Source organism: Rana temporaria, chromosome 4 (assembly GCF_905171775.1).
Source record: "Rana temporaria chromosome 4, aRanTem1.1, whole genome shotgun sequence".
NCBI classification, from domain to species: Eukaryota; Metazoa; Chordata; class Amphibia; order Anura; family Ranidae; genus Rana; species Rana temporaria.
The window spans coordinates 322,519,654-322,545,938 of record NC_053492.1 but is presented as its reverse complement, the minus strand read 5'-3'; the positions used below and the strand labels follow the sequence as shown (position 1 = coordinate 322,545,938).

At 43.5% G+C, this 26,285-nt stretch overlaps 1 protein-coding gene across 1 annotated transcript in view; it reads right to left on the bottom strand.

Annotated features, from left to right (window-relative positions):
• Positions 1-26,285, bottom strand: part of QPCT (glutaminyl-peptide cyclotransferase) — a 176,206-nt gene that overhangs the window by 44,905 nt on the left and 105,016 nt on the right. The window contains exons 5-6 of the mRNA XM_040350695.1: positions 24,565-24,664; positions 7,888-8,004 (exon numbers count right to left, since the gene is read on the bottom strand). Coding sequence (XP_040206629.1) covers positions 7,888-8,004; positions 24,565-24,664 — 217 coding nt within the window. The remainder of the gene's footprint in view (positions 1-7,887; positions 8,005-24,564; positions 24,665-26,285) is intronic.

The window sequence follows — 26,285 nt, the reverse complement described above, 5'->3', positions numbered from 1 at the left end:
GGTGATGTGAATTAGTTAATCAGGGGAGTCAGGTGTGATACTCAGGAGCCTCCACAGAGAGGACCAAGATGGCCGCCGTCACCGGGTATGTGCCTGATACACGGCCCTACAGGTATGTATTACCAGGTGCTGTTAGCTTCGGTGGTGTCCTCGGGCTGTACAGTACCCGGTCCGATAGGTGGTGGGGTGCTCAGGAGCAGGGGTGAGCGAGTATCTCCGCTGGGAGCCCTCAGTGAGGGAACCAAGATGGCCGCCGACTCAGGATGAGAGCCGGGTGTGCAGTCTTTCAGGTAACTTCTGAGGGAGGTGCTGTGATTCGGTGGCGTTCCCCAGGCTGCTCGGTCTCCGGTTCAGGCTAAGGTGGGATGTAGAGGAACGAGGGGGGTCAGTTGAGACCGTGAGGCTCCGACGCCGGGAGGACCAAAATGGCCGCGGCTCCGTGACTAGGCCGAAGCCGCGGTCTTTCCTGAGGTGCGTCCACGGCGGCCTCGGATGGCGGTTTTCTTTATGTGCAGTGGATACTCAGACCATGGGCAGGAAGGTTCCCTCGGGGTCACAGGGTGTTTTCCTGGCAGTATAGACGTGGAAACCTGTCTTTAAAGCTATTGTGCTTTCTGAGGTGACAGGAGCTTTGAAATTAGGCGTCCATCATCTCCGCTGGCTTGGCCACGCCCCCGAGATGTATATCTACTTTGTATTGTCCTTATTGTTGATTGTATTGAAGTGTGATACTGTAGAATACAACACTAATGATTGTTTTATACGTTTTTTTCCTTAATACAGAATGGACCAGATCTGTTTCTAGAAGTTCCAAGATCTGTATTGGATTATTTTTTATTTACTATAGCCAAAATATATGGTGTGGATGGACCTGGATTTTACGGCCTGTTTAGGGCGAGTGATGGCAGTATATGGATTTTCTATCTAAATCACTTTTCTCTATGCAATGTGTGTGAATGAAATGCGGCCCAGGTTGGTGAGTTGGCTAGCCCAATATTAATCATTTGATGTATTTACATCTATGTCTGTATCCAATATTGTATTGTTATCAAAAACTCCCCCCCCCCCCCCTTAAAATTAGTATTTAATTAATTATATTCTTTTCGAAATTAATGTATTTATTTCAATGAACATGTAATGAATAATCAATGCTTAAATGCTTTATTCCTTACGATATTGTTTCTTTATCTTTCTAGTATTTCCTGTATGTGCTCCTGATGAAGCTCTAATCGAGCGAAACATGTTGGGCATTCTTCATACAGGTTTTATGGTGGCTCTCTGTTGAGACGTTTATGTCCTTACAGGACTAGATCATGTTTATGTTTATCTTTTAAACAATTTTGTATATGTCAAAACAATACATTTTGTCTTTTAACATATCTATTTCTGATTTATTACCAATAGATTTTGACACCTTTAAAGTCCCGGGGCTTGTTACCCCTCCCATTGTTCTGTTTGATATATTCATGGGATGTGGTGTCTTGATTTGACCCTCTGTGCCTCACAAATCGTGTTTGGATTAAACAAGAGGTTCAAATAGGAAAAATCCATATGAATTTGGTGATGTATAATCTTTGTGCACAATGCGATGAACACACTATAAATGTTATCGCAAATGTAATTTTAACCATGGTGAATTATTGACAACTTTTTAAGGAAGTCCTAAAATGAAAATCCACATAATGATAATTAATTAATTAAGTAATTAATATGAGCCAATTTAAAATGTGTAGAAAAGAGCGCACTCTCATTAACCACTTCAGCCCCGTAAGATTTGACTGCTCAATGACCATTTTTTGCTATACGGCACTGCGTCGCTTCAACTGACAATTCTGCGACGCTGTTCCCAAACAAAATTGACGTCCTTTTATTTCCCACAAATAGAGCTTTCTTTTGGTGGTATTTGATCATCTCTGCGTTTTTTTATTTTTTGTGCTATAAACAAAAAAAGAGCATCAAAAACACAATACTTTGTACTTTCTGCTATAATTTATTAATTTTTATTTTATTTTTTAAATGGGGATATTTATATAAACTTTTTTTCCTCAGTTTAGGCCGATAGGTAATCTTCTACATATTTTTGGTGATAAAAATCGCAGTAAGCGTATATTTATTGGTTTGCGAAAAAGTGGAAAGATTTATGGTATTATTATTTTTTTACTCGTAATGGCAGTGATCAGCGATTTTTATCAGAAATGTGACATTATGGCGGACAGATTGGACACTTGTTAAACGTTTTTGGCACCACTGACATTTATACAGCGCACAGTGCTTTAAAAATGCACTGATTACTGTGTAAATGTCACTGGCGGGGAAGGGGTTAACATTAGGGCGTGATTAAGGGGTTAACTGTGTTCCTTGTGTGTGTTCTAAATGTAGGGAATGGGACTGACTGGAGGAGATGACAGATCGTTGTTACTAGCTAGTAGGAACACACGATCTGTCTCTCTTCTCCTCTCCTCACAGAACGACTCTCTGTTCTGACTCTCGAGCCCATAATCGCGCCTGACCGGCGGTTATCAGGACAGTCGGCCATGTGCATCGGCACCCATGGAGGCACGCGTGCCTGCGTCCTATACCCGCTTAAAGGGTCGACGTAAAGCTACGACAACTCGTGGGAACGTGTCCACCTGCTGCAGTATAATGACAACGGCTGGTCGGCAAGTGGTTAAACAACATGGCCATGTGTTTTGTCTGAAAAGTGTTGTGAATATGTGTTTGTGCTAACCAATTGTTTATTTCTAGGTGGGAAATGTAATGATAACGACTATGATCTTTCATTTTGTTTAGTTTCAAGATAGTAATAAACAGCATCAATCCGGGGGCGTGGCTTGGTGCATGGAGAGTTGAGACGTGTCTCTGAACAGCTCCCGGTCCCTGAGACTCCAGCGGGACATTTCCTCCACACAGATTACCTCCAAACCGCGCTGATGGGTAGAGACTAACATAAGGAACCTAAGAAGACTGGAGATGGCTGCCCGAATGGTGACCCAGGGTATTTCTTCAACCGTTTTTCCAAGATGGCACCAGCGCCATCTTCCCCAGCCCGGTCTGATTCCACAGTCCACATGCAGGTGAGCTTCCTGGGCCCCTCTGTGTCACCAGAGGGCTCCGATCACCACACTAGATGCTCACACTGTTCTCACAGGCCTTCCTTTGCTTAGGGGACAGCTGAGACATGGAGACTCAAATGAGGTCCCCACACATACATATGATCCCTACCCACTAAAACTGATTTTGAACACTGCATTGAAAAGACCTATAGGCAAGAGATCAACAAGCTTAAAAAGGACCTAGAGGTCCACATGGAGTACATTGAGAACACCACAGATGGGCTTTGCAATGCTTTACAGTCACATGAGGAAACTTTGAATTCCCATACAGTGCTAATTCAGCAGCTCATGTATCAGCAAGATGACATAGAAAATAGTAATCAACGTAATATTATACGGATCCGGGGCATTCCTGAAACTATTGAACATAAAGACCTTGCTCTGCAGCAAGTCACAGCCATTTTCAACCAGTTTTTACAGCAGCCGAAAGATCAACTGGACAGAGTACACAGGACCTCAGGTCCCAAAAATCCTGATCCCTCTTTCATATGTGACACCTTATGCAGAGTGCACTTTTATAAAATTAAGGAGGACATTATGTGAGCTGCTAGTTCACAAGACACCATCCTTTTCAATGACACCCCTGTCATGCTTTTGCCAGATGTTTCTCACTCGACCTTGGCCTTGCGGCAAACCCTGAAACCACTCACACAGTTACTCCAAGAACAGCATATCAACTATCAATGGAGGTTCCTCTTTCAACTCAGGGTACACCATGAGGGCAAGACGGCTTTGTTCTGTACACTGGGTGACCTGCATACTTTCCTTGGAATCCCTGAATAGCCTCAAGTTTCCCTGCCTGATTGGCCTTTTCCGCTGATGACCCCAGACTGCTACCAAATGGCAAAGACAAAGCAAGAAAAAGTGCCCTAGATCTTCCTCGCAAAGGCCGCCAGATGATTGAGACTCCAACATACCATGGCCCTGCCTGGTCTTGGTCATTGTTTTACTTCTTTGTTTTATGTTTTTTACTAAGCTGCCTCTGTTGACTGTTTCTCCTGCTCATCCCACAGGGCTCTGTGGTTCAGATAACTATCTCTCATACTATACCTATTATGCCCCTACATGCGGTACTGCTGTAATTGATCTGCAGGACAAGTCTCTAGCAAAATGCATCTCTACATTCTGTTGTTTGCTGTGCCTATGTCATGACTGATCCCTTTTTTTCTCAGGTTATTGTCACTAACACCATATCTGTTTTTTTCCTTTTTGAGGTAATCATTTATATTTGGTTTTAATTTTGTTATCCCATGGAGTGCTGGGTCCGGGGGCTGGTTTGTGTGCTTTCCTCGACACCCCCCTTTGGCCCTTCGGTGCAGGAAAATGCTCTGGTACATGTTTGTACAGTTAAATGATTTTTGGTGGTTTGTTTTTTCCATTTAAGTGTTATAATGCCACCTGGTGGCCTGTCATATTTTAGCGTTTGGTGGATTCCCTCCTCACTCTCTATCTTTCCTTATGTTGTGGAAGCTGAACCCCACCTCTTTACTCTCTGCTTTTTCTCCCTCATTCCTTCACCTTTCCTACTTTACTTCTGTGTTCTTTGTTCCTCTTTATGGAATTTCTTATTTTCTTGAGCTTTCTTGTGACCCACCATCATGTTTTGCTATGGGACCTCACCATAGAGTGGATACTCACCCTCTTTTTATATCACCATGGCAGTTCATGATCATATCACCTTTCCCTCTTTTAATTGTTGGGGCTTTTTCACAAGCCAGATTTTGTACCATTTTTACAAAGTTTGGCCCAAAATTAATAATGTACCAGCCATAAGTAATAATTTTTACAACATCTGGCATCAGAGTATCAACCCACAGGCTAAATCAAAGGGGGAATCTATAGCCTTCCATAAGTCCTTTCATCCAGATGTTCTAGACTCCTTCATAGACCCCACTGGACGATTTGTGTTCCTTAAACACAAATATCAATCTTCTATTGTTAGTGGCAAATGTTTAAAGCTCTAACCAAGAACAGGGTCGTTTCCTGGCTGTGGGCCTGGACAGATTGATCTCCTTTTGGGGGTCCCGATTCATCTTCAACATGGCCCTCTCTCCATCCGTGGACACATCATTGGGTAAGTCTTCTATTGCTAATTCAGCCTTGACGCATATTAAGTCTCTTCTACAATCTGTACAACTAGTAGATGTCCGGCGCACACAACATCCCTTGGAGCAGGACTACAGTTATTATTCAGTTGTTCATCACTCTTATGCCGCGTACACACGATAATTTTTCGGCATGTAAAAAAACGACAATTTAAAAAATGTCATTTAAAATGATCGTGTGTGGGCTTCACATAATTTTTTTGTGTTCTGAAAAACGACCAAAAAAAAATTTGAACATGCTGCATTTTTTAACGACGTTTTAAACAATGTTGTTTTTCGGGTTGTAAAAAATGATCGTGTGTGGGCTAAAACAATGTTAAAAACCCACGCATGCTCAGAAGCAAGTTATGAGACGGGAGCACTCGTTCTGGTAAAACTACCGTTCGTAATGGAGTAAGCACATTCATCACGCTGTAACAGACAGAAAAGTGCGAATCGTCTTTTACTAACATGAAATCAGCTAAAGGGTGATGTCATCCAAATGGAACTTCCCCTTTATAGTGCCGTGTTCTACGGCGGCAGGTCGGCTCTCCTGCGCGAGAGCCAGTAGATCTATGTCGCCCTGCGAAGTGGCCACTAGGGGCGAAATGCCTGACCGTCTGTTCATACAATGTATGAACAGCGATCAGTCATTTCCCCTAGTGAGTCCACCCCCCCCTACAGTTAGAACACACCCAGGGAACATACTTAACCCCTTTCCCGCCCCCTAGTGTTAACCCCTTCCCTGCCAGTGGCATTTTTATAGTAATCAATGCATTTTTATAGCACTGATCGCTATAAAAATGCCAATGGTCCCAAAAATGTGTCAAAAGTGTCCGAAGTGTCCGCCATAATGTTGCAGTACCGAAAAAAAAATCGCTGATCGCCGCCATTACTAGTAAAAAAAAATATTAATAAAAATGCCATAAAACTACCCTCTATTTTGTAAATGCTATAACTTTTGTGCAAACCAATCAATAAACGCTTATTGCGATTTTTTTTTTTTTTACGAAAAATATGTAGAAGAATACGTATCAGCCTAAAGTGAGGACATTTTTTTTTTATATATATATATTTTTAGGGGAATATTTATTATGGTAAAAAGTAAAAAATATTCATTTTTTTTCAAAATTGTCGCTCTATTTTTGTTTATAGCGCAAAAACTAAAAACCGCAGAGGTGATCAAATACCACAAAAGAAAGCTCTATTTGTGGGAAAAAAAGGACGCCAATTTTGTTTGGGAGCCATGTCGCACGACCACACAATTGTCAGTTAAAGCGACGCAGTACCGAATCGCAAAAAGTGCTCTGGTCTTTGACCAGCAATATGGTCCGGGACTTAAGTGGTTAATGATGAAGTTGGAAAAAAACAATGTTTTTTCTACATGCTGAAAAACGGCGTTTTTTACATGCCAAAAAATGATCGTGTGTACACGGCATTTCAGTCGTATTGACTACTTTGTGTCCAAATCCCTCCTAGATGTCCCCTTACAATCATTCATTGGCAACTTTCTTTGGTTGGACCATGCTCCTGTGCACCTTGCACTTGACCATATGCCCAAATCATATATCATATTAGAGGTTTTTCCTGGCACTTAAATGACAACTTACACAAGGATTCTGCATATTTTGTTGATATCAAGCTTGCTATTCAGAACTTTGTTCTGGATCATAGGTCTGATGACACCACTACCCCCCTTGAAGTGTGTAATATGTGGTGTCTTTATTCAACATGGTTCCAGGCTGCTCTCTACAATCGCTTCACTCAAGAACACTCAAAAGCTGAATATAGGCTCCTCCGTTTAAGTGGATCTCTTGAGTACTAAACAAGAATTACTACAACTTCTTGACTCTCATTCCATTATTACGTGGGATAAAGGCAGCTATTATCATTATTCCGTCTCCATTAAATGTGGCCAACATCTGGCAAGAGTTCTTCACCCACGCCCTCCCCCGCTGCCCTATCCTATCATTTTTCTACATACTGTCACCAGCCAGTGTCAAAAAAATTACAATTTAAAAAAACTCAACTTGCCTCTCTATAAATACCTTGGGGTGTATACATTCCATAAATGTTATTTTTTTTTTTTTTGGGGGGGGGGGCGTATTTGTACTGTCCTGACATTTTATAGCCTCAAAAAATGAGATAGGCCATCAGTAAATCAGGATTGATACATTTTCCAATATATACATGTATACAATAGATTATAGACTATCACTTTCACACAGAGTAAATAATATTCACTGATTTGGGTTATTTTTGTCAAAGAATTGTGGCAGAATAAATTTGGCCTAAATTTATGAAGAAATATTATTTATTTGCAAAATTTTATAACATAAAAGTATAAAACTTAATTTTTTTTTCAAAATTGTAGATTTTTTTGGGTTATATAGCAAAAAATAAATAAAATAAAAAACCGTGGTGATTAAATACCATCAAGACAGCTGTATCTGGCTCAAAAAAAAAAAAAAAAAAACATTCTGCCACCCTCCCTAGACACATATTCTCAACTTTCTGGGGATATATTCAGCAGCCAGAAGTGAAACCTCACTCCTGACTCAATCCCCTTCTTTCTAACTAACAGTACTTTAAGACCGATTGAATAAATTTACAGCTAAAGCTAAACAGAACACATTAAGATGTAATTGCATTTTAAAGGAATTTTCTATGGTTCTGTGTTTATTTCTTACCCCTTTCTAAAAATGGAACATGGTCATCAATAACTTGTCTTGCCCGCAAACCATTTAGAAAATACATTGTTTCAGATGGATGATTGTTCAACAAGCCCAAGTGGGAGAGTCTTCGTTCTTAAAAAGAAAAAAAAAAAGAAGAAAAAACATAATTTAAAATGTAGCAGGGCTCCGTTGGGTTACATGTCCAGTGAGCACTCTCATGATATGTGCTTTGCAGTTCCTTGCAGGACTAAGTAGCTGATTTTCATCTGGCTTTTTATACACCAATCATACTGTGCTATATGGCTTTGCCACACTGCCTCTGATCTCTATATAGATCTTTTGCAGCCATTCTGTGGAATCCACATGGTTCCTCTATTGAACTAGCACTGCAGCTTAATCACTCACTGAAGTCTCTGGTTAATTAACTCTCCAAATCGCTATTTATGAATACGCGCATTACCAGTTCAATCCTGGTGGGACCTTGTGTCTGTCACCAGCTGTGGGCAACTCGTGGTTGCTTACTCTGATTGGATATCGCTCCCTCCCCTGAAGAAGCAGAAGTCCGCGAAACATGTAGGGTCTATGCGATTTCCTTTCCAAGTTGCATCTGTATTTCCAACTGATTGATGCTCTCTGCTATCCACTGAATTAAATCAACAACTGGTTGTCCACTTCTTCGTTTTTAAACTAATCAATTGTATATTGTGTATACTCTGTATTTATGAATAAAGCATTTTCGTAAATTTTGTAACAAAGAAATTGTGCTTTCTCATCACTTTCATTTTGCAACTTGCACACACCGCAAATTATCCCTTCTCTTTTCTTAATTGGAAAAAAGCTTTATCTATCCATAATTTAAAATGTACTCTAATTACTAATTTAACATTTTATTTTCTCTTGGGCAACATTTGCATTTGTGTGTGACAAAATTTTGCAGTGTGGTTTACTGGGTTCTAAATGGTGTTACAGTCAATATGAGCAACCCGTATGCCCTTTAGCAGGGCCTGTACCTGTGAAATGATAAACAGATCCTATTGGATATCTATCTGATTGATCTGATCTGACATACTGGGGCAAGGTAAATATGTGTATACGTTTTTCTCCATTAATATCAACCCGAGACAGCTCCTAGTGGCAAGGCACATGCACATGCTGTATTGTGAGCCTGTTAAACCAAAAAAAATGTTTTTAGCATTAATGGTCTAACTGTGGGTTAGCTGCACTGTAGCAAAAGAGCAGCAGGGTAGTATGAAGCCACCCTAAGAGCATAAACTCTTGTAATCAAGTTCCTGATCCACTGTGCAATGATGAGTTTTGAAGCAGGGTATCCCTTGCGAGGTCCAGAGGAAAGAACAAACAGGCAATCTGTTTGTCGAATGGAAACAGTGGGGCAGATCCACAAAGCACTTACGCCAGCGTATCTCGAGATGCGCGGCGTAAGTGTATATATACGCCAGTGTAACTATGCGCCGTATCCACAAAATGAGATACGCCTGAAAATAGGCTTTTTCCGACCGACATAATTTTTCTGTGCCGGCGCATCGTGGGCGCAAATATACGCTGGACGCACCATTGTTTTGCTATTCAAATATGCAAATGAGGGATATACGGCGATCCACGAACGTACGTGTGCCCGACGCGGGCACCGCGCATAAGTCATACGTCCGGTCTAAAGTTACCCCTCATAATAGCAGCTGTAACTTTGCACCAGACGTGTGCAGGTCAGCTGGAGAGCAGCTTCAGCAGCACCATTAGGGACGAGCTGAGCATCCACACTTGCAGGACAACAATCTGTATGCCAACATGCCAGGGGCATCCATGGTCATAGCTATACTACTGGCTTTACATGCGCGTAGAAGGAGGAGGGCACGGGCGCGGATATACCAACCGCGCCTAAACATCTTTGGCATTGGGGAATCGGAGGTGTATCGCATCTTCAGATTCAGCCCTGCTGTCATCCTGGAATTAACCACAACCCTGCAGGATGACATAACCAGCCAGACACACCGCTCACATGCAGTGGAGCCACTGGTCAAGGTACTGGCAACACTCCATTTCCTTGCCAGTGGCTCGTTCCAGCGTACAAGTGGAGTAGTGGCTGGCATGGCACAATCCTCCATTAGCAGATGTGTGCACCAGGTTGTCCCCGCAATCCTCAGACGCATGTCCCCACCACATCATCAAACCACCCAGGAGCATCTGCGGGGTGAAGGCAATGCGTGATTTCTACAGAATTGCAGGATTCCCACGCACCGTGGGGGCCATTGATTGCACACATGTGGCACTACGACCCTCCAGTGACACAGAGCACATATACCACAATCGTAAGCATTGGCATTCCATCAACGTACAGGTGATAGCCGATGCCCAATGCCTCATATGGCACGTCCGTGCCAAACACCCAGGGTCCAGCCACGACAGCTACATATACCATCAAAGCCCCATCCCAACAGAATTTGAACAGAACTTGTATGGGGACAGCTGGCTGGTTAGTGAGTGACATGGGAGCCAGGCATGACTGTCCGCCCCCATGATGCAGACATCACGAGGGGCACATGCACGACTAACATCCTCCTGTCTCTTCCCTTCCAGGTGACTCTGCATATGCACTTGGACCCCATCTCATGACTCCATTCCGGAATCCGGAAACCCCAGGAGAGCAAAGATACAATGATGCACACACACACGTACCTGTGCAGTGGTGGAACGCACATTTGGCCTCCTAAAGTCCAGTTTCCGATGCCTGGATAAGTCCGGGGGGACCCTGTTGTATTCCCCAAACTTTGTGTGCCAGATCATCGGTGCATGTTGCATGCTGCACAACTTCGCCGTGAGAAAGGGCCTAGAGATTGGCATACGTGATGACCTGACCCCCGAACCACACAGTCCCCCCCTAACCAAGACTACCCGTCTTCTGAGGGAAGAGCAGTCAGGAGATGCCTCGTGGAATGCCATCTTTGCACGGTAAACACAATCATCATGGCACAAGGAGAATGCACGCATGCACACCACTGTGGTCCCTAGCACACACACCCCACATCCTCATCACATTGGATTAGCCCAAGTCCACCAAGCAGGACTTGGGAGCAGCAACGCCCTGTCAAGGCTCCAATTATGTTGCTGTCCATTCATACACCATTCACATGGACCTGGGGATCACTTCTCCCTGGTCCTGGGGATCACTTCTCCCCGACGACCAAGGGTCCGGCAGGAATGTCACCCCCACATTTAAACACCAGTCACACTGTAGCCTGCACTACTAACCGTGTGCTTGGGCTACAAAAAAAATCATAACCTGAGTATATTCCAAAAATAAACATAAAACACTCACAACCTGAGTCGAACAGAAAAAAAAAAAAAATTAACGGAGCTGCCGTGCCCCACGCCTGCCGCGGCCACGGCCCCGGCTCCTCATGGGAGACTCATGGGGGGGGGAATCAGGAGGAGAAGCATTCCCTGGTCTCTCCATGCCTGGCGGCCTGCCCTCCAAGGCCAGGGCGATGCGGGTGAGGACCTGCAGCCTCACCCCCGCCTGGATGTCTATTGTGTTGTCCCTGACAGCCTCTGTCAGGGCGCGGACTTCATGACCCAGGCCTGCTGTGGTGGCCTGCAGATCAACCAGGCAGGTGACCACAGCTGAGGAATTGCAGCCTACATCCTGCACAGCTTCCTTCATGGAGGCCATGCTTTGTGCCATGTGGTCCATCCTCATGGCAACCTCACCCAGATGGCGGGTCTGGTCCCTCCTAAGGTGTTCCGGGAGAACATCTGACACCCCCTTGTCTTCCTAGACACCTTCCTGGGTCCAGCAGTGGCTTGGGCCTTGGAGAAGGGGAGACCCTTGGGGGGGAAGCCCTGTAGGGGGAGGAGTGGGAGGGGCTACCCTGATGGAGAGCTGACTAGTGCCAGCCACAGGGGAAGACTCCTCCAAATGGAGCCTCACCTCATTCCCACTCATCACCTCCTCCTCCTCAACCACCTCCTGAGGAGAGGTGTGGCCACTCCCTTCCACAGAGGACTCCTGGCTTGCCAGGTGTCTGCCTCAGACTCATGTCCGGGGGATGGTGTGGACTGGCCAGATGGCCCAGCACCCTCCTGACATCTGTGGATGACACAAAACATTCACATGTTGGAGGATCCACACACTTGTCACATGTTCCCTTCCACCCCCCACACATACTACACACCAGATAGAAAATAAAACACACTTACCTGTCCTCAAGGCATCCTCAACGGAGTCAAAGCCCTCAACTCCCTCCACTTGATGCCTGTGGAGGCACTGGGCAACCACCTGCTCCTCAGCAGTGAGCGTCTCGGTAGTTGCTGGTCCCCCTCCAGTGCCCCTGGCATGAGTGCTCATCCTGGCCAGCTTACCTTTTTTTTTTTTAAATGTCATTGGGGGTCCTGACCTCACTCCCCAAAGCATTGACATCTGCCGCAATCTGTGCCAGGATCTCCTTCCTCCTGGCCTGGGTGGTATTGGCACTCTCTGCCCCATGAAGATAGGTATCATACTGGGCCCTGATAATGACCGCCTTCTCCTGTGGGGAATAATTTTATTTCCTCTTCTTTGGAGCTGCTGGAGCAGACATGGCTCAAAAACAAACAGCTGCAAAGGAAACAGCAAAAGTACCTTGCTTCAGGGGGGGAAACAAGCAGATATACTTTTGCACTGGACGTGCGCATGTCTGGGCGTATTTATGCCCTGGGAGTATCTCACTAATTACGCCGGGCCTAGTTTGTATCTCACTGATTACGCCGGGCCTAGTTCTGAGCATGCGCAGAGAGGCGCTGAACATAGTCAGCGTCACGGCGCATGCGCCGTCCGTTCGGCCCTTCATTTGCATGGGTTCACGGCTCATTTCAATGGAACACGCCCACTTCCTTCCTACTTTCAATTACGCCGGCTTACGCCTAGGAATTTACGTTACGCCGGCGCAACGTTGGGGATACGGTACTTGCCTCTCTAAGTTGAGCCGGCCGTAGCGTAAATGAGATGCACTACGCCGGCCTATATATGCGCCGATGTACGTGGATCTGCCCCAGTACTTTTAGGTACACTAATGGCTCTGACTCTGCCAGGTAATGTAGAAAGACTTTGGACCTTTGGATGCTGGGGAGCAGGGCACAATGGCAGAACAACATTGACACGGAACACTAAAGCCAGCTTTTGAAGAAAAGATGGTCATGGGCGTAATACAACCTTATCGTTGGAAAAGTATGAGGAAAGGCCCTTTACAAAAAAGGGCTGCCAGTTCATAGATATGTCTGACAGACATGATGGCTACCAAAAAGGCTACTTTACTTGCAAGAATCTGTAAGGGAATATCCCTAATGGGTTAAAAGAGTGATTCTGCAGGGCAGAAAGAACCAAATTGATAGGGTCCTGGTCCCAGGGAAGCACAGGGTGCTGCAAGGGGGCTTAATAGTAGAAATGCCTTGAAAAAAGGATTTCACAAGTGCGAAACCAAAGGTCTTTTGGAAAAGAATGGATACGGCTGATACCTAACCATTTAGGGTGCCAAGTGCTAGATTTTGGTTTAATACCTGTTTGTAGGCAGGACAGAATGTGAGGCACATAGTAATCTCTGGGACTGAATTGAAAAAAACCTGGGCTTCAGCAGCCATAACATTAACCGGTTCCCGCCCAACGTATAGTGAAATGCCGGTCAGGTGGGACCGCTCTAGTTTCTGGGAGAACATTTTATGATGTCCTCCCATTCTTGTCCATTGGACACAGAGCAGATCAGGTTAAAGAGCCAATGACGGCGGCTCTTTACCACATGATCGGCTGTGCTCAACCACAGCAGATCATGATGTAAACACACTTGCCAGTTATTGGAATTCCTTTCTTCATGCTGTCACAGCATGAGGAGAGGAGAGAGCTGGTAAATGGCTAGTGTGAAAGGGGACATCTGCACTGATAATAAGGACACAGATCATTATCAGTCCAGCCCCAAACAGCACCCATCAGTGCTGCCTAACGGTGCCAACCTGGGCCCACCATCGCTGCCAATCAGTGCCCATTAGTGCTGTCAATCAGTGCCTCCTCATCAGTGCCCTTATCTGTGTTTGCCTATTAGTGCTGCATATTAGTGCAGCCTTATCATTCCCTTCTCATCAGTGCCCACCAGTGCCACCTCATCAATGCAGCCTATCCGTGATGCTCATCAGTGCCCATCAGTGCCCATCAGTGCAGCCTATCAGTGCCCATTAGCACACCATATTAGTGCCCCATCAGTGCAGCCTCATCACGCAGCAATCAGTAAAGGAGAAAAAATACCTGTTTACAACAGTTTATAACATAAACTAATAAAAACTTTATTTTTTTCAAAATGTTTGGTCTTTTTTCATTTGTTTAGCAAAAAAATAAAAATAGAAACAGTGGTGATTAAATACCACCAAAGAAAGCTCTATTTGTATAAAAAAAAAATGTATATATGTATACAGTGCTGGCATGACCACGTGATGTCATTCAAAGTGTGACAGCACCGAAAGCTGAAATTGGCCCTGGGCATGAAGAGGGTAAAAGTAGGCAAGTGGTATAGAGTGGAATCAAGGATGTTAAGATAGCAGGTGTGGCCTTTTTGGAAAGACCAGGGATCGTCTCCTAAAAGTCTGAGTATATCTGTTGTCAGGTTTTTCTGGGCCAGTTTGGTGCAATGAGAATCATTGTTTTATTCTCTTGCTCTATCATCGAAGGCCAGTGCTAGAGGATCCTTGGTCCTAGCTACAAAACAGGGGTAACTTGTTGATGAAACTGGAGGTTATACATTTCTGACACAGAGGAGTGATGATGTTGGGACGAGGGGAACTGTTCCCTTGGTCCTGGGCCAATGCAAGTCAAATCACTGTTTTTCTCGATTGATCTATTTTGTAGAGCTGGCGAGGCAGATTTTCAATGAAGGAAAGACATATATTGGGGTAAATTAAGACTGGGAATAATTAGAGCATCTGAGACCAGAGATAGAAGATCCCTGGTTCTGGCCACAAACAGAGGTAGCATGTTGTTGTATTGGAGGCTATGATCTCCATGTTCTGAGTTCCCATCTTTAGAAACATAAGATTAAACTTATCTGGATGAAGAGACCGTTTCCCTTGAGTCCAGATGGTGGGGGCTGAGGTCATTTGCATGCCATTTGTCTGCTCCATGTCCATGAGAGAGTGTGGTTTGCTTCCTTCACGGCAGCCAGGCTCCTCATGCCCCCTTGATGGTTGATATAAATTCACTGTTTTGGCTTTGTTCTGACTGCTTGCCACTTGGATCCTTTGAAAAAGTGGCGTGGGACAGTCACCATACGCGCAAGGGACAGAGAGCCATGGTGACATCACTTTCGGGTGCGGCCGAACCCGGAAGTCTTCCTGCACACAGTACTGTCATTATATGCTGAATTACCTGTGCTTAAAATGTGAGTGTTTTATCATTAATAAAAGTTTTTTTTTGTGCTAAATACTACACTATGGAGTACCCTCTTTTCCCTGTATGTGTCTGTCTGAGCATCGTCACTCTGTGATCCGAGAGTGTTGTGCAGGCCTTTGGCAGAGCGAATCTTCACCTGTTGTTTTGTTTTGAATTGGCTCCCTTTCACCCTTTTCACGCCATATCTACAAGTGAGGGTATCCCTCTGTTGGGTGCCCAAGAAGTAGAATGTGAGAGATAGGGTAAGCATATCTCAAAGGGGTATACAGAAACCCATTTATATGCCATATTCTAACACATCCTCATGACAAAAGGCAGAGGAAGCGTCCGAGTACCTCATAGGGGCTCTAGGCAGAAGCGGCATTAACGTGTGTGGCCAGTGGTTGTAAAGACTCTGCTCTATAAACTAGATTGGATCTCAGCTGCGGAGGCTTCTCAGGTATAAACCACCAATTCACTCGCTTAAATGATCAGAGAGTTCAGGGTTTAAGTCATCACATTTGATCACCAAGTTAAACAAGAGATGGCTTATTCCTTCATAAGCTTATTATGCACAAGTAAACAACTAATAAAGTCTCTATAGTATGTAGTTAGTAGGAATGTAGGTTAGTTAGTAGTAACTAGATTACTTCAACAGTCTATGGTAGCGTATTTCTAATGCACCTGAGTAATCAGCTTCACACAGTATTGATGCCAAGGATGAATGGTTATATCAGGCAAGGTTTACAGTGGAAGATTTGGCCTGATAGAGGTGTTCAATTACAGTCTATTCATACTGGGTCTTTGCATTTCAGTCATTATATGATACTTGCGGTTATGTTGGTATCAGGTGCTTGTGTTTAGAGCTGCTGCTGAACCGTCCAGGTGAGTCTGTGACTGCTGGGAGTTGCTGATCCAGTGTGAGGTCCTTGTCAGGATGCAAGGTGAACTTCCTGGGTGTCCTGGGCTGCAGTATGCTGGAGCTGTGTTCCCAGAGGCTGGGGGTCTTGGTGCTCAGGCAGTGGAGGGTTCAAAGGCACTCCGTGGGGGGTCCCAGGTGACGGCAGGTGTCCAACAACAATAGTGGAACAACCTGCCGTCATCCCTGGGGTTTTAAATAGTGCCAGGAGCGCGGGGAAAGGCGCAGCATGCCAGGACGCACTTCCACGTTCCAGCGTGGAACGCAAACAGCGGCACACCGGAAGTGACGCGAACGTCACATCGAGAGGAGCGGCGCCGCTGCAAGGAAGTGAAGCGGTGCTCGCTCCGGAGGACATAACGCCAGTGGCGTTACATACTCCCCTCCTCAAGGGAGCACCACCAGTGCTCCCCCTAGGAGACGGACGATTAGGATACCTTCGATGGAATTGCCTGATCAGGCGGGGAGCATGAAGATGTGAAGAGTTTTCCCAGGAGTCATCTTGTTGACTGTAGCCTGTCCATCGTATCAAATACTGAAAAGTAGAACCCCTCTTTCTGTTAGGAAATGGGTTAGGTGTGAACGGTTTGATGAGTGAAACATGAAAGGAGGGATGAACTTTCCAACCAGGAGGTAGTTGTAGTCTAACAGCGTTAGGATTGATGACACGTGAGATCGGGAAAGGACCAGTGAATTGACGACTAAGTTTCTTTGAAGGTGTCTTAAGTCGTAGATTTCGGGTGGAGAACCACACTAAGTCGCCCACCTTGTAGACAGGAGGTACTGTTCTGTGGACGTCATAATAACGTTTTTGTCGTAACTGGGCAGCTTCAAGGTTGGAACGAAGTATGCCCAGCGTCTTCTTTAAGTTAGAAAGATAGTGTTCTACTGCGGGAACATTATTTGGAAGGAAATGGGATGGTAAACTGTTGGGGTGGAAACCGTAGTTCGCGTAGAACGGTGAAAATCGGGACGAAGAGCTAGAGGCATTGTTATACGCAAATTCAGCGTGGGGAAGAAAATGGAACCAATCATCCTGAAGATGGGTGCAATAACAATGCAAGTACTGTTCTAAAGTCTGGTTGACACGTTCTGTTTGTCCATTTGTCTGAGGGTGGTAAGCCGTGGACATGCGGTGGTCAATTTGTAAGGTATCACATAGTGCTTTCCAGAACTTAGAAATGAACTGAGATCCGCGGTCCGAAATGATTTGAGAGGGTAATCCATGGAGTTTGAGGACGTTGCTAATAAAAGCTTTTGCTGTTTGGAAAGAGGTTGGTAAATTTTTTAAAGGAATAAAGTGTGCCATCTTTGTTAGTAAATCTACTGTGACCATGATGGTGTTTGCACCGTTTGATCTAGGAAGGTCAACAATAAAATCCAATGAAACAACCTCCCAAAGTCTATTTGGTACTGGGAGGGAGGCTAGAAGACCGAAGGGTGGTCTTCTTGAAAGTTTGTTGCTGGCACAAACATCGCAAGAACTAACGTAATCATGGATCATTTTATCCAATTGGGGCCACCAGTAGTCTCTCTTTACAAGGTGTATCGTCTTAGTGATTCCAGGGTGACCAGCCAATGGAGAATCATGAAGTTGTTTGAGAAGTGTCAACTGTAGTTTGGGAGGAACGTATAGCTTGTTCTTGAAAGTATATACGCCATCAGATTGCTTTATGACATCTTTAGGTAGGTGGGACACATCTGTGGATAGAGTCTGGGCAAGCAATTGTCTGAAAGAAGTGATTGCCCCAATGAAGCGATTAGCAGGAATGATGGAGAGAGGAGGAATGTCAGTAGTCTGATCTTCATTCATACGGGACAAGGAGTCAGCTTTTACGTTTTGTGCACCTGGCCGGTATGATATATAGAAGTCAAATCTGTCGAAGAATAAACTCCACCTTACTTGACGGGCGGATAAGGTCTTACAGGCCTTCAAATGCTGTAAATTACGGTGGTCTGTAAGGATGATTATCGGGTGTTTAGTACCCTCCAACAAGTGTCTCCAGTTTGCTAAGGCATCTTTTATTGCGAGGAGTTCCTTTTCGCCAATGGGGTAGTTCTTCTCTGCAGGTGATAGAGTTCTGGAATAGAAAGCAACTGGGTGCAGAGGCTCAGATAAGGTCGGACGTTGTGAGAGTATAGCTCCCAAGGCGAAGTGGGAGGCGTCAACTTCTAGAGTAAAGTGCAATAGCGGGTTAGGGAGTTGGAGGATAGGAGCGGAGGTGTAAGAACCCTTGAGGGAATCAAAAGATTTCTGCGCTTCATTTGTCCAGGAGAAGGGTGTCTTCTTACTCGTTAAAGTGGTCAGTGGTTTCACAATTGCTGAGAAGTTCTTGATGAACTTACGATAATAGTTTGAGAATCCAAGGAAGCGCTGCAAAGCCTTCCTTGAATGGGGAATTGGCCAGGAGAGAATACATTCTACCTTGGAGCGATCCATCTGAATTCCTTCGGGGGTAATTTGGTATCCTAGAAATGATACATCTGACTGAAAACACATTTCTCAAGTTTAGCGTATAAGGAATGTGTTCCGAGTCTGGCCAAGACCCATCGTACATGTTTAGTGTGTTTCTCAAGGGTGTCAGAATAAATCAAAATGTCATCCAGGTAAATTACAACACAAATGTCCAGTAAATCACGGAAGATGTCGTTGATGAACCACTGGAAGGTTGCAGGTGCGTTACATAATCCAAATGGCATCACTGTATACTCGAATAAGCCATATCGAGTCTTGAAAGCGGTCTTCCACTCATCTCCTGGACGGATCCTGATTAAGTTGTAGGCACCCCTGAGATCAAGTTTTGTGAAAATCTTGGAGGTCTGGAGACGTTCGATAAGTTCTGGGATAAGTGGTAAGGGATAGCGTTTTTTTACAGTGATGTTGTTGAGGGATCGGTAGTCAATTATTGGTCGTAGTGAACCGTCCTTGTTTTTGACAAAAAACATAGCGGCACTTGCAGGAGAGGTGGAAGGCCTAATGAAGCCCTTTCTTAAGTTATCATCAAGGTAATCTTTGAGATGGACAAGTTCAGGTTGTGATAATGGATACATTTGTGCAGTAGGAATAGGACTGCCTGGAATGAGATCAACAGGACAGTCATATATACGATGCGGAGGGAGTATCTCTGCCTTGGTTTTACTGAAGACATCGGAGAAATCATGTAGGTAAGTTGGGAGATTTTCATAGGAATCACTTGTTAAGAAGACGGTATAGATGGGATAACAGGTCTCCTTGCAAAATGTGGAATGTAGAATAAGTGAATTGTTGCACCATTGAAAAGTTGGTTGATGGAAAAAACCATGGCAAACCTAAAACTACTGGGAATAAAGGTGACGAAATAATATCAAAGACAAGACTCTCAGTATGGCCATTGCCACAAGTGACCAACAAAGGAGAAGTTTGAGAGTAGACTGGGCCAAAAGAGGAACTAGAGCCATCAATAAAAGTGACAGACAAAGGAGTTTGCTTAACCACACTTGGGATTTTATTAGATTTGACAAATCTTAAATCAATAAAGTTGCCACAAGCACCGGTGTAGACCATCGCATCAATGGTAGTTCTATCTTGGTCCCACTGTAAGGTAAGGGTGAGAAAGAAATAGCGATTAGTGGTAGTTCCAGAAGTATTGGTCTTAGTAATGTTAGAAATGTTACCTTCAGAGCTCCTCTTGAGGAGTGGACAGGTGGAGACAATGTGGTCAGGGGCGGAACAGTAAAGACAAAGGTTCTGCGCTCTGCGTCTTTGCTTCTCGGCTGGGGATAATGGCCCTTTGATTGCGCCAAGTTCCATAGGAACATCCTTAGGGGTGATCTGGCTCTCCTAAAAGGAGTTGGCTGGTAGTTGTGGGCACGTTCAGCCTTCCTTTCTCTGAGACGGCGGTCAATGGAAAGAGAGAGGTGCATAAGATCCTCTAGGGAAGCAGGAAGCTCGACTCGAGCAATTTCATCCTTCATAGGATCTGATAGACCGAGACGAAATTGATTCCGAAGGGCGATATCAGTCCACAAGGTCTCTCGGCTCCAACACTTAAATTCAGAGATATAGTCCTCTACTGGTCTCTTTCCTTGCTTGAGGTTCCTAATGGTGTTCTCTGCCGTAAGTTGTTTGTTGGGGTCCTCATAAAGGAGAGACATTTCGTCCAGGAAGGTATTAAATGCGCCCAAGAGGTCGCCGTGTTCATCTACGTAAGCATCAGCCCAAACTCTGGGTTCTCCTTTGAGATAAGAAATCAGGGTGAGAATTTTGACCCTGTCGGAGTAGTAGGTGCGGGGGCGTAAATCAAACATAAGTCGGCAGGAACTAATAAATTGGCGAAAAAGTTTTCTATCACCTGAAAAGGGTTCTGGAGGGCAGACCTTAGGCTCTGGTCGGTCCCGGGGATGAGCAATATTTTGGTTACGGAGGGCGTAATTTTCTAAACGGAGATCATGCATAGTGGCTGTGAGGTTATCCACTCTTTGTGAGAGTCCTACTAAATGGTTGGCAAGCTCCGCTGGATCCATTATCAGTTACGGGTTCCGCTATTATGTAAAGACTCTGCTCTATAATCTAGATTGGATCTCAGCTGCGGAGGCTTCTCAGGTATAAACCACCAATTCACTTGCTTAAATGATCAGAGAGTTCAGGGTTTAAGTCATCACAACCTCCATTTGATCACCAAGTTAAACAAGAGATAGCTTATTCCTTCATAAGCTTATTATGCACAAGTAAACAACTAATAAAGTCTCTATGGTATGTAGTTAGTAGGAACGTAGGTTAGTTAGTAGTAACTAGATTACTTGAACAGTCTATGGTAGCGTATTTCTTTTTTTTCAAATAACAATTTTATTAGACACAGGGTAACCCCCGAGTCTTAGAGGAGACAATACAAAAAGAAAACTTCAGAACATTAGGAGAAACAGTGCATATGGTATTGCAGCACATTACAAGGCAGACATCAGGGGGGAGCTTGGCGGCTCCCCACTTAAGCGGCTGGTAGCGTATTTCTAATGCACCTGAGTAATCAGCTTCACACAGTATTGATGCCAAGGATGAATGGTTATATCAGGCAAGGTTTACAGTGGAAGATTTGGCCTGATAGAGGTGTTCAATTACAGTCTATTCATACTGGGTCTTTGCATTTCAGTCATTATATGATACTTGCGGTTATGTTGGTATCAGGTGCTTGTGTTTAGAGCTGCTGCTGAACCGTCCAGGTGAGTCTGTGACTGCTGGGAGTTGCTGATCCAGTGTGAGGTCCTTGTCAGGATGCAAGGTGAACTTCCTGGGTGTCCTGGGCTGCAGTATGCTGGAGCTGTGTTCCCAGAGGCTGGGGGTCTTGGTGCTCAGGCAGTGGAGGGTTCAAAGGCACTCCGTGGGGGGTCCCAGGTGACGGCAGGTGTCCAACAACAATAGCGGAACAACCTGCCGTCATCCCTGGGGTTTTAAATAGTGCCAGGAGCGCGGGGAAAGGCGCAGCACGCCAGGATGCACTTCCGCGTTCCAGCGTGGAACGCAAACAGCGGCGCACCTGAAGTGACGCGAACGTCACATCGAGAGGAGCGGCGCCGCTACAAGGAAGTGAAGTGGTGCTCGCTCCGGAGGACATAACGTGTTACAGTGGTACGGTATGATGTAACACCTGGTCATACACCTGAGACTGAGCTCTGAGTAGTTGAATTTTTGCGCCATGTTTAAACAGTTTGCAGTGTGAATACATTTATAGACCTGTTTTACACAGTAACAGTCATGCCCTGTACACACGATAGTTTAGTCTAATGAAATCGGTCTAATGGATTTTTACATCAGTTATCCGATAAAGCTGACTGATGATCAGTCGTGTCTACACACCATCAGTTAAAAAAACGATCGTGTCAGAACGCTGTGATGTAAAACACAACGACGTGCTGAAAAAAATGAAGTTCAATGCTTCCAAGCATGCGTCGACTTTATTCTGAGCATGCATGGATTTTTAACCGATGGACGTACCCACAGACGATCGTTTTTTTCTATAGGTTTTTTATCCATCAGATAATTTTAAAACAAGTTCCTATTTTTTTAACCTATGGATAAATAACCGATGGGGCCCACACACGATCGGTTTGGTCTGATGAAAGCGGTCCATCAGACCGTTTTCATCAGACTAACCTATCGTGTGTACAGGGCATTAGAGATACAGGGTGACCTTGTCTTAAATATTCATGATGCTGGAATGTATATAAAGTCCAAGCTTGTTCTGTAATTGTGGGCATACCCCAAAGGGGTCTCCAGGGACTGGGTTCTATAGCGATGGACCACAGCCTTTGGTCTGTATAGCACCCTGAGGCTAACTTAGCGTGTTGCACTAAGTGCCAAGGTGAACTCTCCACACAAGATCCAGAGCCTGAAGCAACATTACAGGCTGTTTTCATAGCATGGAGTCTGGGTATGGCTCCCAGGGTTTCACCAAGGTTTCACAGATCCAGTTACACTGCAGATGATGGTTGAATAATCGTATGATACAATTATACAGAAATATAATAAACTAGTGAAGCTGATTTCTCCACAAAGGAGAAGAAGTCCATCACCTTCAGTTATATAGAAGGAACCTAGAGGGGTATGTCCTCAAAAACTTGTGTCCAGTCACCTGAAGGTATGAGCCTATAACAAATGCTATATGTATAAGTTGCCTGTGTCCTGAACTATGCAGTTAAAGGGTCACTAAAGGAAAAAAATGTTTTGCTGAAATGACTGTTTACAGGGTATAGAGACATAAAAGTTAACTGATTCCTTTTAAAAATGATTAAAAATAGATTAAATTCAATCATATAATGTACCTGCAGTTTCACTTTCGTTTTTAAACTGGTTTCATGCTTCTGTGAAGTAAAGAGATCCACAGAACAAAAACAAACAAATCCAGGGCAGTGTTTTGTTTTTAAAATGAATCTGATTGGTTCTGAGGAGTTATAGACACACAGCTTGGACCACAGTGAAAAGCTGCCATGAGATTTTTCATAAGGAGCCAGACAAGCAGGAAGTGTGGAGATCACAGCAGAATTACAGCTACTTCAAAGCAAAAATGAACAATGAGGACATGAAACCAGTACTGCAGTAAGGTAAAGAAAGCTATTTAGCTAAAAAAAAAATTCCTTTAGTGATCCTTTAAGTAAACAATTCTAGGCCATTTTCCATGTTAATAAACTACCTCTATTGATAAAAGAGTGATCAGCGCATACAGTCCAATAAATAAATAATATAGATAATAAAACCACTAATGTATAACAAAATAAGTGATAAGTGACAATAATGTGCAATAAATGCTAAAAGTGCAAACATAAGTGAACAGAAAATGGCAAAAAATAAGTGATGGGGGTCCTTGTGCAATCCAAATCTTAAAGGAACTTCACAATCTTCTGTATAAATCTTCTAGGTGCTGTGCTCACAGAGCGCTTACCTTAAGGCAGGTATATGCAGACTTGTATGAGTGTGGGTAGGTCCAGGGATGGTTCCTCCACATAGATTCCCAGCTACTGTCTGTCTCCACGGGTACAGATAGCCTCACAAGTTCTCTCCTCGAATTGAGCCCCAGTAAAATCAAAAGAGACACTCCATCGTGAAGTACAGCAAGGGATTTTTTAAAAATAAAGCTGTAGAAACTTACATCAAAGTAAAAACAAAGCAGCAGTGACAGCGGTGTTCAGGCTCTTCCTATTTCCTGGTCCATCAGATCCTTACCGGTTACGCCCCATCACGTGGCTTCATCAGAGGATGGGGCGTAACCCTCATCACTTATTTTTTGCCATTTTCTGTTCACTTATGTTTGCACTTTGGGACTATTAGCATTTATTGCACATTATTGTCACTTATCACTTATTTTGTTGTACATTAGTGGTTTTATTATGTATATTATTTATTTATTGGACTGTATACGCTGATCACTCTTTTATCAATATCACTACAGGTACTTACCCATAAAGATTTAGCAGCATATTTAAATTTATTTTTCATTCACGGTTATTCTACACTTAAGTAGCACTATTCAAATAAACTACCTTTGTTGATGCTTGTCCCATGGTTGGCTGCTCTAACTGGTTTCTAAGAAATATTTTTAAGCTAAAACAATCATCTTGAAGCTGCAGGAAGACACAGCAAGCATTTGACTGTTATCATGATAGCAAGATGCCATAGAAGGTATCTATTAATAATAACAATAATTTTAATTACACCTCTCAGATTTTGATTGGTTAGGGTCCCAAGAATGGATTGTTAACAGAAAGACAGAAACCTTAGGAAGTACAAAGCTGATCTGGAAAGTATGTTTTCTATATATCATTTACAGTATATCATATTAGTTATCACACATATGTATCATTTTCTTTTTTAGTTCAGCTGTTATTTCACTAAAAAAACACTTACCAATAGACTGAAGTTTGTTATACCAGCGAATTGTATTTTGAAAGTAGTTTGGGAAAACAGGTGTCGGAGCTCCAATGAGATCAAGCAAAACTAATAAGTCCTGAAATAAAAAAATAAAATAAAAATGTACTCCTAGAAACCCACTCCCCCTTAACTAAACAACTCTATCGACTGTGGACTGCACCTGTTTTGAGCCACATGGTTGTGGTCAACTTCAGTTTTGGTAAGAAGATGTGGTGTTTGGGAACTCTAGACTATCCTTTTTTTTCTGTTTGTATTTGATATGACTTGGTATCTACAGTGCATCTGGAAAGTATTTACAGCGCTTCACTATTTCCACATTTTGTTATGTTTTAGCCTTATTCTAAAATTGATTAAACTTTAGGGCATTTGAGAATAAACCTAACAAAGTCTGCAGCTGCAAATGAAACAAGCTGCCATTCTGAAAAGGAGACTGCATTTTTTTCCTCCACTTACATCTGCCAGATGACAGGACAGTAGATATCTATAAATCCAGCTTGGTTAGTGCAGCTAAAACACATTTCCCATCTCATGTTGAAGCTGTGGGAAGATGGACTGAAGGTCCCTGCAAAGTGCTGTGAGTACAGTAATTGATCATAAAATGAACATCGATATCCTATAGTATGATGCTATAATATGATATGAACATTAATAGGCAAGTTGCCAGCAATTTAAGTGGTTAACATGCATGTGTAATCTGGACACATTACTAAAGAATAGTCTTCAATAAACAATGAGCGACCAAATGTAATAGAATATAGAAATTTGCTTCTTGAAACAACAATCACCACTGTGTCATCACTTCATGGAAAAACACTCACCAAATATGGCCTTCCAGATCAAAGAAAGGTCAAAATAAGTGTATATTGTTTGTCAAACTCGTGAAGACTCCCATACATTATCCTATCCTAAACCAATCATATACTGTATATTGCCAGTTATATTTCTTTAACCACTTAAGGACCTTGCCTGTTTTTCAGATTTGGTGTTTACAAGATTAAAACAGTTTTTTTTTTTTTTTGCTAGAAAATTACTTAAAACCCCCAAACATTATATATATTTTTTAGAGAATAAAATGGCAATTGCAATACTTTTTGTTACACTGTATTTGCGCAGCGGTCTTACAAGCGCACTTTTTTGGAAAAAAATCACTTTTTTTAATTAAAAAATAAGACAACAGTAAAGTTAGCCCAATTTTTTTATATTGTGAAAGATAATATTACGCCAAGTAAAATGATACCCAACATGTCACGCTTCAAAATTGCGCCCTCTCGTGGAACTTGTTTTAAAAATTCTATAGGTTGCATCCTTTGAGTTACAGAGGAGGTCTAGGGATAGAATTATTGCTCTCGCTCTAACGATCGTGGTGATATCTCACTTGTGTGGTTTGAACACCGTTTTCATATGCGGGCGCTACTCACGTATGCGTTCGCTTCTGCGCGCGAGCTCGTCGGGACAGGGCGCTTTAAAAAAAATGGATCACTTTTATTCCTATTACAAGGAATGTAAACATCCCTTGTAATAGAAAAAAGCATGACAGGTCCTCTTAAATATGAGATCTGGGTTCAAAATACAAGTAAATGTCCCTTTAACCACTTAACAACCGCCCTATAGACGAAATACGTCTACAAGGCGGTTGCTTAACTCTGGGAGGGCGTCAATGTACGTCCTCCCAGAATCTCGCTCCCGCGCGCCCTATG